The sequence below is a fragment of the Hippoglossus hippoglossus genome, chromosome 8 (genome assembly GCF_009819705.1).
Source record: "Hippoglossus hippoglossus isolate fHipHip1 chromosome 8, fHipHip1.pri, whole genome shotgun sequence".
NCBI classification, from domain to species: Eukaryota; Metazoa; Chordata; class Actinopteri; order Pleuronectiformes; family Pleuronectidae; genus Hippoglossus; species Hippoglossus hippoglossus.
The window spans coordinates 3,723,331-3,737,302 of NC_047158.1; the positions used below are offsets into that span (position 1 = coordinate 3,723,331).

A 13,972-nucleotide genomic window follows, 5' to 3' on the forward strand; every position below is an offset into this window, starting at 1 on the left:
CCGGGAGCGAGTGGGGGGGTTGATGACGCTTCCAACAGAAATATGAAAAAAAGGAAAATAAAACAAATATCTTTCGGTGAAAAAGCATTGACACACACATAGAGGACACCGACGAATATGTCTAGAGAGTTTGTGGTGATAAGATCCGACACCGGTGTGTCTGTGTTGTCAGGAAAATCTGCTGCGGAGGATTTGTTGCTGTTGTGAACGAGTCCCTGAAGAGAATCTCCCTCCAGTTGGACATCATGGCCACCTGCAAATAAATACACATGCTGATTGAGCTCAAAGAACCTCCCGCCGCTTTGTGCATTTGGGAAAGGCAAACTGCGGATGAACTCCAATTCTCCGGACTTTACCCACGGGTAATGTAACAGTAACAGCTCCACCTTGTTTTCGGTCCAAGAAAAGAAATCGCTGCTCTTATATTTCACCATTGCTATCCCTCATTTGTTGTGTAGCAATCAGTGAGCCAATCGCTCTGAATGGACAGCATGGATGCACTAGCTCATACGGGACTGTTTTGTTGTATTCATGTTTTTACTTGGTTCGTGTGGTTTTATGTCCGTGGGTTTAGGATAGTTTTAAGTTCTCTGACGCGGTCCAGTCACTGTTGATGTTCAAGGTGTTATCACAGTTGTACATTAAATCAGGTCTCAATCTAATATGTTGTTGGTGTTAAAAAACATATTTATTTGAATCAAATCCTTTGTACCCACACAACTTGCCTTCATAGTACTCTACTTAGCAACCATGTGCAGAGTGGAATCTGTTCACAGTTTACACCGAAATATGTAACACCAGTGTTTTGATACCAACCAGTGGAGATAAATAGCTATAAAAAATATAATATCTCACAAAATGTTAAACTATTCCTTCAACAAACTGCTACAGAGAGAGTAGGCCTTTGTTCAACACAATATAAACAGCCAATTGTCTGTTTTTTATCTTTATTGAAGTATTTATGTTTTACAACTCAATTTATTGATTTCACACTCAGATTTCCTGGGCTCTTCTCCCCACACCACTTCTGTTCAACATATAGGGCTTAAAGAAATAGGGCAGCCTCTATTTAGTTTTCATAGTTGCTAGCAACTCTGTTTGCCACTCCATGTTGACCAAGGGTCTAGTGGACTCCTGCCCCATGAAGGTGTCATCGTTTTTTGCTTCAAGTGCATGAACCCAGTTAAAGTAACTGCCAGTACGGGACTCTCAAAGAAGTAAAGTTAACACATTCACATTGAGGGGCAGGACAATTTAATTTGTCAACACTACATCTAGCATTCTATTGGCTGGTGACTTTGGACAAAAGAATCAGAGATGCAGGAGAGAGCAGGGGAGAAATTCGAGAGCAGACATTTCACATGAAAACAGCGCGACAAAAATCAGGGGCTATTTGAGTGCATGGTTTTCAGTGAAAGCATTACAAGATCTAAACGTGAAATCAATAAGTCCTGCTCTGCTCAAGACAGGTAAATAGCCCATAATTAAAACTGAATTCAAATTGAATTGAGGTGACCGCAAGACCAGTAAAAGGGGAGTATAAAGTGGTGGTAAAGCAACACCATGTCACAATAATGGGATGTTTATCCATTTTGTCTAATGTAACATAACCAAAGTTATGTTACATTGCAAAACAAAGTTACACAATATAAAAACAGCTGCAATGTGTCTTCTTTGACAACTTTCCAACTTGAAATGTTTGGATCTTTTCTCCTCAACTGTACTTTGTAGCACAAACAACTTAGTGCTTAGTACTATTTTCAATGTGAAAGTCACCATAGCATGGTCCATGTCACAAGTCTTTCACTGAGGGTTGGTGGAGCACATTCTGATAAATTAAGGCTGTTGACAATTTAGGATGGTTGATACAAAGTGGACACAAAAGTACAAAAGCAAAATCATGAACAGAGTCTGGGTTGCTCAGTATGTGATCTCTGCAGTATGGACTCCCACAAGTGTGGATGCAATAATGCCAGAGTGTGGTGATAAAACAAACTCAATAGCCATATGTTTTACAGATACAACTGTGTACTTTGATCATTTGATCAAACTACCAATCCATTGGGATAACAGAGTTTGGCAGAGTGCGATGACAACTGATGGAAAGCATTATATTTTAAGTCCTGGTGGCTGAAATCAAAGGCAACAAGAAAATCTCATTGGTATGCACAGTCACAAATGAAGCTATATATTCTTCCTAGAAATATTTGCACAATAGGTGTCTGAGTGAGACGTTATTCTTGCCTCTGCATTAAATGTGTTTCTTATAAGACCCACATCAGATCACACCCGCGGTTCACAGCGGGTGTGATCTGCTCCTCTGCAACATACAGGATGCCACTGTAGTCAGTTAATTACCATCCTAACTTCTATTAATTTGGGGCGTAAGCCAATGGCTGCTAAAACAATGGTGCAAAAATAACAGCTGGTGGGAATTTGATGTGGATGAAATCTGGATGATCACAGTCAATGAGAAACACAACGCTGTGTGTCTCTAACCGCCCCGAGGGAGGCAACTTCCCACCTTTTGTTTAAACACAGGATATCCAGTTCAACATCCAATCCAAACAGAACTGTAAGAAAATGAAATTCAATTGAATTTGTGACCTGTCAGTGCCTGAGTAAAGTCAAAGTAAACTCCCTGTTAAATGAAAGTACTTTTATAAATTAAAGGAATGTCATATTGATGTGATGGTCGCACAAGCAAAACAACAGCATTGTACATTGAAATCTGTTTACATGAAGGCCACCTGATATGGACACATTTTAAACATTATAACAAAAATTTGCATGACTGAACTTTTGGCTTCGGAGCTGGATGTTGTGTTGGTTGTGTCACCATTTGTTTACCTTTAATCCTTGAATCCAATTTGTACTGTTTTTGTAGTGGCCCCCTCAGTGTCAGCTACCTCATGTATTGGCCTCTGCTAATCTGCTGTGGTCTAATAGTTCCCTTTGAAGTCCTAAACCATGAGAAGCAAATCAAATTCAAGTTACATCTTTGTCAGTTTTCGACAGGCAGTTCTCAAGTCCTCAAACTCATGTTCTTTTATAGTGAGCATGCTGATGTTGGCTTTATTTTCAGAGCACCACTGTGTCTACACAGAGCCTCACAGAGCCATTAGCACGACTTCAGACTAAAGCTGCATGTTTGCTTAATGAACTGGTCATCGTGTGCATCAACTATATGACGTCACTACTATGCTTTTCCCTTTACTTGCGCTTTTCCTTAATGATGGGGGTCGCAGCTGAGAAAAATACAACCACACAGAGGAAGAAGAGGAAACACATCCAGAATGGTTTGGGCACCGGCTTCTGTGCCTTTCTTTTTGTGGAGGGATTTCTGTAGAGAGATCTTTTTAGAGACAGACCTGATTGCAGACTCAGCCTTCGGCTCAATCCACGTTGGACTAGACATGTCGCACGTGCCCAAGGGCAGCAACGGTGGGCATGAACCAGTGGGCGGCTGTGGCTGAGGGGGGCAGAGCAGTCGTCCTTCAATCAGATGGTCTGCTGCTCGATTTCCAGCCCATGCCGAAGTGTCCTTGGGCAAGATGCTGAACACCGAATGCACTAATTGTAAGTTGCTTTGGATAAAAGCGTCATCCAACTGACATGTGATGTAATGTAATGTGGTGATGGGACTGATCCATCAGCTGAGCTACACGGAACAGACTGAGCCGTCTATTTTGAACAGAAGATTGAGGCAAGTGGTTTTTCTGAACCACTCTGATCAGAAGTATTTCAAGGCTTAAGGATATAGTCAATGTTTTGAATCAGGCTTCCTGTCAGGAGGAACGTCCTGGAGGCCAAAAACGTGGATGAAAAGCTACTTGACAACAACCTCCTCCCAAAACACAGTTAAATCCGACTGCTAGAAGAAGATGTTGACATATGGACAAGATGTGAACACAGTGTGTACAGTTAGCTCAGCTGGCTTGTCTCCATATATTGTATATGAGATAAGCTTTAGAACAGGCCTTCATACAGGACTGTTACCCATGAGCTTAAAGAAATCTAAGAGCAAATGACCACAACCAGCGAGGGATGCAAGCTATTAATTCCACTGCGCCGAGGCATTACGGTTACAGGCCACCATCACAATAAAAATACACGAGACCTGAATTTTAGATGGAGATGTTAGCATATATTGCACAAACCCAGCTTGGCTGTTTGACTTTTAACACGTTCAGTATGTGGGTGTACTTGGGGACAACACACATATTTTCTGTAAGTTCTCAAACAGTATAGCAACATGTGCCACCCAGCTGCACGTGTTTAACACATGTCACATGTGTGATGTTCCTCAAATATGAACATGTTGAAAAAGACAGTGTGTGAGAGTTTGATCAGTCACACAGAACAGGACATTTCATCCCTCCAAATGACAGCCTCCCAACCTTTATTCCCATGACCTCAACTGAGGTCAGAGTGTTTCTCTAACCGCCAGCACTCAGAAACATGTGAAATCCATTTTCACTTTGGGTTTACCACAAGGAGAAGAAGAAAAAACAACTTTGCATTTATCAAAAGGACAGAAAGCAAGCTACTGGACTGGGAGTGAAGACACAGTCTTCAGTTTCCATGAGGACGAGGCTGAGCTTTAAGCACAAGTCCTCTTTTGTTTTTTAATGAAGAACAGCTTTCCTTTTATTTAAGTCTCTTTTAGCCTCATCTTATTCCACAGTGTCCAACATTATCAAAATATACTGATTCAGCTTGTGGACTAAAATATTTGTACACAAGGCCTCATGATTTATGGCTGCAGAATTCCATCAATTGGAAACACTCTTTTTACACATCATCCAAACTGATATATCTTTGGTAGCTTGTCCACACTTAAACGTATAGTTTGATAATATATCACTTTTGCTACGATTACGCCTGGTTTTCACACTGTACTGCACATCACATGATATTAAAATAGTTACAGTGTAAAACTGTTTGAGTTGTTTATTACAACTGGAATAGTGTTATGAATGCAGTCCATGCCTTTGGTGTATGCATTCCAGTTTGTGGCCATGTGATTTCGATGTGTACGTGTTGTATTAAGGTAAAAAAAACAGATAAAATGCAGTTTAATATGATGATTGTTTTCACACATAAAACACATAAAGGTATTTGAGGAAGTAAAGCCACTGTCAAGAACACTTCTGATACTACATGTCATCACTTCAGTACAATTTGTAGGTACTTTTTGTTTATTCATTTCATGCTAACTCATACTTCTACTTCATTACAGGGAAATGTGCCACTGTTTACTCCATGACATAATGGATAACTTTAAGTTACTCTCCGATAATGACGTTAAATATAATCAACAAATAATTGTCAATATGGTAAATGTATAGATTGAACTTGACTGAACCGCGGAGGGAAATTCATGAACCAGCATTGTAGAAAATTAGCCCCACCTTTAAATGCTGCATCATTTAGGAAATCTGAAATGTTTATAATGTTTTATGAGTCATGCCTATACTTTTGTACTTAAACTTTTGAAAATTGAACTTTTGATGATAATGATGACCTATACTTGCAACACAGTGTAGTATTTCTATACTTTACATCATTAAAAGATACCAGAACTTCTTCCAGAGCAAGTTAGTAAAGAAATTAATGTTTAGATCTTCAAAAAATATGATTATTCTCTCCTGAAGTCAGCTCAGGAATTTACTCTGAAAGTGATTCTAGCTCCTGCATGGGTGTGATGTTTTATGTATACATAATGATTAATTTCCTCGCATGTGATACGTGACTCCACCCTACCTGGCGTCTGTCTGTCTGCCTGTCCTCGGCCTGTCCTCCTTATCATCACCTGGCCGCTGGATCAACAATCACAACAGATTATAGCCATAATAAAAGCCCCAAAATCACAGGTTCAAGGGTCAGCAGCTCACAGGAGCGCGTCTTCATCCATACGCCGCTGTCATTAGAGCTCAGTTCATCTGACTCATCACAACTCAGAGCCAAACGCAATTTCTTCCTTAACAGAATTTCTTAGTTCACGTTTTGTTTCGAAATGTTTAGTCGAGTATCTTATCTGATAGAAAAGCACAAAATACAGGAAAGATCGGAATAAGAATAATGAATCGGTGACAGTCATAATAATCTGTAGACTATAGCCATCACCAGACTGAAAAGATGATTAAAACATGCGTCCAGAATATTATCCCAATGAATGCGTCCCCTCCACCGGGATCCAACTCCGCCAATTTGGAGCCATTAGACCTGTAATGATTCACTTCCAAACCTGCCAACATCAAACGGCGGAGGACAATGCGGGTCTGGCCGCTGTCTCTGCCTGCGCGTCTTTAATTCTTCCATAACAAAAGTACAAAGGCCGAGACGGAGACCAAAGGCTTCAGCCCTAAACACATTTAACACCTCCGTGGGCCGCGGCGCCGCGCCGGCCCGACGCGCACACCACGGCCCGTCTGGAGCGCACAGTGATAGGGGCAGGGAGCGGAGAGAGGAGCGGCCCCGCGGAGCGCACAGACAGACGCGGGGGAGTGGAGGGTGTGTGTGTGTGTTGGAGGAGGGGGGGGGGGGGGGGGGGGGGGGACAGAAACACCTCATCACCTCATCTTCTCCCCGAGTGTGGGATCAGACCAGAAACAAGTGAAGGAGACAGGGTTAAGTCAGATTGAAGCTGGACAGCTGTGTGGGCCTGTGGAGGGGACACGAGCCGAGAGGAACACCGGGGAGAACAAGGAGGGGATTTTTTTTTTCTTGTTTGTTTCATTTTTTTTTTTACTCGTCGAAAAGAGAAACAACCTGATGTGTAAGTACATGAAATTGTTGAAAACCTTGTGCTCGCTCAAAACTAATTCTTTGACAAAGGGTCAACAATATAGGAACAGAAGTGAAGGGACACAGCCTTTTCCAAATGCCCTAAACCCGAGACGAATACGTGAATATGATTGATAATAATGATATAACTTTATGTAATGCTTTTAAAAAGTCATGGCAAGAGTCAGGCTATAAGGTGCTTCACAAAATAACATGTAAGTGCAAAGTTAGCAAATCACAGAAAATTCAGTTCATACTCAGCAATGCAATAAAATAAAACAAAACTGATCAACATTAAAGTTAAATTAATGATAAGCTATTAATAGTAGTTTTACTTCCTCTTTGTCAAAAGGAAAAAAATCATAATTATCACAGTTTTTCTTTTAAATGTAATTTTAATTTACATCTGACCAGATTATGACCTTGTATTCAACTCTTCCCGTTGTCACTAATTGGACGTTTGATGAAAGTGATAAAATACAAATATCCCCATAAATTGTTGTTATATTAAACTTTATAGGTGGTGTAAACGAAATCTATATTATTTTGTCCACGGACAAAAAAACACGCATATAGTCCTAGTTATTACAACCCTGAACAAACTGTTTATTATTAAAACAGACTTATTTTGGGATGTGGGAGGAGTAGAAATCTCCTGTCAACACAGATCACAGATATAGCGCATGTACGAATCTATTGGATTTACCCACGTTTTACAGCTGACCTCGGAAACACTGCGGCATTCTCTGAAACTTGTCACCAGTTCTGAATCAAGTTAATAGCTTTTCTCATAAAATAACATAAAAAGTCATGAAGTTACATGATGACAGAACAATGTGGAGTCCAAAGGAACTGTACAGATGAGAAGTAAATATGTGTAACAGATCCCATTTGACAACACGCTGTATCTCATTTCAGTGGCAGAGGGCAGACAGACGCCGTTGGCGGATGTCGCCGGGCGCGAGCAGCAGGAGCTGTGCCCGCGCGGCGTGCTCCTCGACCCGAGCCGGCGGCACCGGACCGCGTTCACGCGGGAGCAGCTGTCCCGGCTGGAGCAGGAGTACCGCCGGGAGAGCTACGTGTCCAGGCCCCGGCGCTGCGAGCTGGCCACGGATCTCAACTTACCGGAGACGACGATCAAGGTACGGATCACATAAGCGACCGTGCACTGGTCAGAGTGGGAGTTTGACCATTAAACCAACTCACTTACCGCTGACAACACAGATCATATCTGGCCTTTCTGCTATGAATGCATTTCCCTTTTAGAAAGCCAGTGTGGCTGCATAATGCAAAGTTACATGATAATATGAAATCCTGCTTGAGAACGATACTGTACAGTAGAACTTCTTTTACCAATTTCTTTTGTTTTATGAAAGTTATGTTGTGGTTGTTTGAATTATGTTATACATAAGTAACAACATTCATATTCTCATTGTGAGAATGAAGGAAAACGAAATGAAATCCTTGCATTGTCCATAAACATGTTGATATTGGGCATTTCCAATTTGAACTGGAACATGTATCATCTTTCAAAATCAGCTTGTTCATAACTAACACAGATGAAACAAGGGATTCGTGAAAATGAAACAATTTGAGGGTCATCTATATATTTCATAATAAATGAAAGCAAGTGAATGTTCAAACTTTCACAAGTTACAGATGTTTTAAAGGGGAGCAGTAAGTATTAGTATAAGTTTTAGTCTAGTATTAGTATGTTAAATACCGCTGGTGCTCAAAGTCAGGTGTGGGGACCTCCAGGGGCCGTGGAGGTTTTGGGTGGTTTAGTTTACATCAGCGAGCACAAGGCAGCATTACTAACCAGGCAAACAGGAAACTGTACATGTTATTTGTGTGGTTCTCACAGCCACACTACGCAGTTTAGGAAGAGGGTGTATTTAAATTGGTGGCCTCTGTGTCTGTCAGCCACAGCTTTTTTTTTTTTGTCCATCAAAGGTCAAGGTCACAGCATGGCATCAAAATTTACCCTCATGCTCATTTTCCCAAACAGTCTTTGCTGGTTGCAACCAGTCATGGCCAAGTACCAATGTGAGAGCGAGCTGCTGCCCATTGTTACTTGTCTTTGTGCTAAGATAAGATACAAATCTGCAGACATGTGTTAATTTATATTTTTTTATTCGTTAGGAAATGAATGTGAGTATAAGCATTAGTGCATCACATATTACGCGGCATACAATATCCAAAAAGTAATCGTCAGTGATTGCAACTGTAAGTAATAGATGAACAACAAATTCCAGCATTGGCGAGAAAGCTAACAAGCTTAAAAGAAAGCAAATAATATTTATTTATCCATTATTGTAAATGTTGACCTGTTTCTGCAATACGGTTGATATTGTCCAAATAGACACGTCAGAAATAAAGAAATTTGACAAAAATAAAGAAATTTAGCTTTAGGTGAAGTTTTATTCCCGGAACTTTTTTTTGGTAAACCATTTTATCTGTAGGGGCCTACTGTTGAGCAGCACCTCTGGCTAGAAACAAAATTGAAAGTTTTACATGATACAAAATGTGAATTAGTGAGCAATCAATGTGTATTTTTGACATTTTATTACTTATGGACAAAGCTACAAAAAATAATAACAAAACTAAGTAGGTCAAAGCAGAAAGCAAAACAAATCCGCACCTAAAGGACAATGCCCCTCTGACATTTCCCATGATTGTGCATTTTTCCTCTCCACTCCTCTTATTTGTCGTTTCAATCAGCCCAGACGATTGAGCAGTGACAGGTTTAGCAGCATCTAACATTTGACACAGAGGCCCACTGACCCAACGCTGCAGCTTTAATATGCAGTAAACGCACCCACCTTTCTGGCTGCTACTGGAGGGTCTTTTATGAAAGAGCAGGAATGCGAGGCGAGGTCTTGTAAACGCTGCCACCTGACGTTTTAGAAGTGCAGCCTTCCGGGAGATCGCATGAACTGGTAAAACAGTTGAGACTAGATAGACTAGATACACAGACAACTTGTCAGCCTCAGCTTTTAAGTGTTAAGAAGCTGGGAATGTCAGTGCTGCAACACAGGAAAACAGGTCGACTGAATGAAGTGTAATCTGCTGCAGAGTAAATGCAATTACATATACATTGTACAATATATCGTATATAACGTATCCCTATATCTGACACTATAAATGCCATTAGACAGAACTCCGCAGACACTCCGTATTTTCTCTTGAGGAGGTGCATGTGAGAATGCAAATGTCCGAGTGAGAGCCGCTGACTTTGACCACCTGGCCTCCTGGTATAAAGTCCGCAGAAAGTCGGGAGAACCCAATGTGAGAACACAGATCCCTCACTGGATTCACCACGAGCGAATGGGGGGGTTGATGATGCTTCAAACACGCGACAGATGCAAAAATGAAACAAACAAAAAGAAAACAAATATCTCAGGGGTAAAAAGCGGAGCCATACTCGTAGAAGACACAGACGGAGATGTGAGTTTGTGGCGATAAGAGCCGACACAGGCCATTGACATTGACAACAAACTGGAATTTGATATTAATGCTTAGACAGTTTGTAAGAAGGGACACCAACGTTTGTACTTTCTGAGGAAATTAAATGATTTTAATGTAGAAAGAAAAATGATATTCTACAAGTCCTTTATTCAATCAGTTCTTATTGTCTCTATTATTGTGTGGTATGGAAATTGCTTACTAGAGAAAATAATGCCTTAAAGGTTCAATGTGTAGAATTTAGTTAGATCTATTGTTGAAGTTGCATGTTGCAGCTGAATACCCCTCACCTCACCCTCACTTTCCAAACATGAAAGAGAACCTGTGGGAGCCTTCAGTTGTCATAAAAACTCTGTTTAGTTTGTCCAGTTTGAACAACTGTAAAAAACATGGCAGCCTCCATAGAGAGGACCTGCTCCCGATGTAGATATAAAGTATTTTAGTATAAAGGTCCCATTCTAGGGTAAAGAAAACAACAATTTGTACAATTTAGATGAAACACACTAGTGCAAACATCACTAGGATTATTTTGCCCATATTACATTACATTACATCACATATCATTTAGCTGACGCTTTTATCCAAAGCGACTTCCAATAAGTGCATTCAACCATGAGGGTACAAACCCAGAACAGCAAGAATCATGTTACTACAATGAGTCTTCAAAAAAGCCAAACCACAAGTGCTACATGTAGGTGCAATATATAAGTGCAACTCAACTTTTATTTTTGAGTTGAGCTGACGATGGTTATTAGACATCATCTTCTTAACCAAGGTGTAGTCGGAAGAGATGTGTCTTTAGTCTTCGGCGGACTTTCTGCTGTCCTGATGTCAATGGGGAGCTCGTTCCACCATTTAGGAGCCAGGACAGCAAACAGGCCTTGTTGAGTGGCTAGCTGTCCCAGACAGGGAGGGGGCAGCAATACAATTGGCCGATACAGAGTGGAGTTGTCAGGCTGGGGTGTACGGTTTAACCATGTCCTGGATGTGGACTGGACCTGATCCGATTCCAGCATGGTACGCAAGTACTAATGTCTTGAAGCTGATGCAGGCAGCCACTGGTAACCAGTGAAGGGAGCAGAGGAGCGGTGTAGAGTGAGAGAACTTAGGTAGTTTGAAGACCAGTGGAGCTGCTGCATTCTGGATGAGCTGCAGACGTCTGATGGCGCTAGCAGGCAGACCAGCCAGGAGGGAGTTGCAATAGTCTAGCCGTGAGATGACACGCCCAATAGATCTCTTTCATCTAAAACTTACACACTAAACCTTTAAATGTATCATGAAGGTGGCTGGTAAGGTGATAGGTGTGTCAAAGACCCCCCTGACAGCAATCTTTGATCCTCCGTAGGGCCGGGTCTATTGTGGATTGCAGGAACCACCCCCTCCACTGTGAGTTTGAAATTCTCCCCTCAGGTTGGAGATGAGTCCCCCGGGTTCAGGTGCAATAGGAGTAAATACTCTTTGGGTCCCTGTGCAATAAATTTGCTGAACTTGCACATGTAATTTGTAAGTTTCTTTTTGAGTTTTTGACGTATCACATGACATTTCAGGGATCATTTGTATGTATCTATGCTGTTCTTCTCACTTTGTGTGTGTGTGTCCTATGCACCTGACTGTGAGCCAAGTTCTCTGATGATAAAGTAACCTTGAACTTGAACTTTACACCTAGTATAAAATGTATTTCCTATACATATTGTAACTCTATATGATTTTGACCCGACACATGGTATTAACTGACCGCAGTGGTTTAAAACAGTCGCGTACGAAGTGATTTCCGCCCACATTGTTGTTGTATGTAGGTTGGAACCCAAATACATTCACACTTGTGTTCAGTGTGGTTCCAGCATGTCGCTGAAGTTGTTTGGCTGATTAGATCACAATCCTTCCTCCATTTGTCTTGGGTGCACCTACTATATGTTTACTTTTTTGTGGTCAAGTGCCATCTGCCTGTAAACCGATCACAATTACAATTACACATCTATTCATACGCCATTTGAGAGTGAGGACAATAATTAATCTGACAGAACTGGAGGTAACAAAACACCAAACCCTTCTCTGGTGGTGAAGTTCAATGCATTGTCCACCCATCCATCCTCCAGGACACTAGCGATACACCCCAGTCCCTCTGCTTCCTGCCAATTCTTCCAGTAATGTTTGAATACATAATGGCTGTCAACTTTTATGAGCAGAATATCTCAGAATGGAAGTGTGAAACTGTCTGCTAGAGTACATCTCTCTCATCTATCACTGTATCCTTCTCCTCTCTTGTCCTTCATCTTCGAACCTTTCTAACCTGTCATTCACCTTCCTCCACATCTCCTTCTTTCATTCCTTCCCTCACTCCTTCACTGTGTCCTTCCCTCTCTCCATGCAGGTGTGGTTCCAGAACAGGAGGATGAAGGATAAACGCCAGAGACACTCCTTGCCTTGGCCCCACCCTCTCGTCGACCCTCTGGGTGCCCTCTTGATGGGACGCTCCTCTCCTGCCACCACGTTACCGTACCCCTTCATCCCGCACCACCTGCCCCACCTGCCCCTCCACCACTACTCCCCGCTGGCTTTCTCCTCACCGGGATCCTCGGCTCACAGTTCCTACAGCGCACCCATGAGGTCCCTGGATGCACTCCGCCTCTCCCAGTACCACAACAGGGTGAGGGGGCTGCCTCAGACGACAGCAGCCCTCTACCCCTCCGCCAGCATCGTGCACCATCCACCTTCATGTGCCTGCCCCCTTTGTCTGTACTGGGGACCAGAACAATTCCTTAAAGCCAGAGGGGAGGCACTGGGACTGAGCCAGCCCCGTAGTACCAAGGCCAACATGGAGCCTGCTGGTTTGGAGCGGAGAGAGGAGATAATGTAACAAGGTCGTCAAACTACTGTCAAATAAGCTGCTGCAAAATGGCAGCACACTCACTGTGACTTTACTGAATGCTATCTACTGTACAGGGAGCAGCTTTCTAAGTTGTAACAGACCAAAGACTTCCATGTGCTCATATGTAGGTTTTATCAGGAAAACAAAATGACATGGCACTGGAAAATAGAGGTGAACCTTTATTAGATGACAAAATGAACAATGGAGATGAGTTCAGTTTGTCGGCGTGAAACACACTTCACTATTTCGCCAGCGCTAACAGGGCATTTTCTATTTCACTTGGACAACACAAAGATGCATTTAAATGGAATCTTAAGCACAGGTTTGTCTCATCTTGTTTTTTTTATTTTTTTTATTCATCCTTTCGAACCGATCTACAAACCGTACTAATGTTTACCTGACAGCTCACACTCTCAGACTCAAGTTTGGTTTTCAAATTTTTTTTATTCCCTGGTCTTTTCTCTTTCTTCTGTTCTCTACATGCTTGTGAAGAATTGTCCCAGTTTAGCCTAAAAAACCTGGGTTAGGGCATGGATGCGATATCTATTCATTTACGTCACCACTCTTTATTAATTTGAATTCAGTCTAAACACAGATTAGAACACTTTAATACCACTGAACTGCATGAATTGGGTTTGTATAAAATCACAAAACGTAACTGTGCTCCTGATGGCCATCAAAACACAGGGGTTGAAAGGGACTTTTTAATATTAAGATATATATATATATATATATATATATATATATATTATTCTTATCTCTGGAAGATGGAATATCTCGTTCAAACCAATATTTAAGATGCAGAAGGTGGAGAATTGTTTTTAAAAAGGTGAACATGAAGCCAGTTGG

General features: G+C 41.6%; 1 protein-coding gene across 1 annotated transcript; it reads left to right on the forward strand.

The window, feature by feature from the left end:
* Positions 1-3,416: 3,416 nt before the first annotated feature.
* On the forward strand, positions 3,417-13,111 carry eve1 (even-skipped-like1). Its single transcript, XM_034592758.1, has 3 exons — positions 3,417-3,444; positions 7,708-7,931; positions 12,626-13,111. The coding sequence occupies exons 1-3, from the start codon at positions 3,417-3,419 to the stop codon at positions 13,109-13,111; spliced, it is 738 nt and encodes a 245-aa protein (XP_034448649.1).
* Positions 13,112-13,972: the final 861 nt, after the last annotated feature.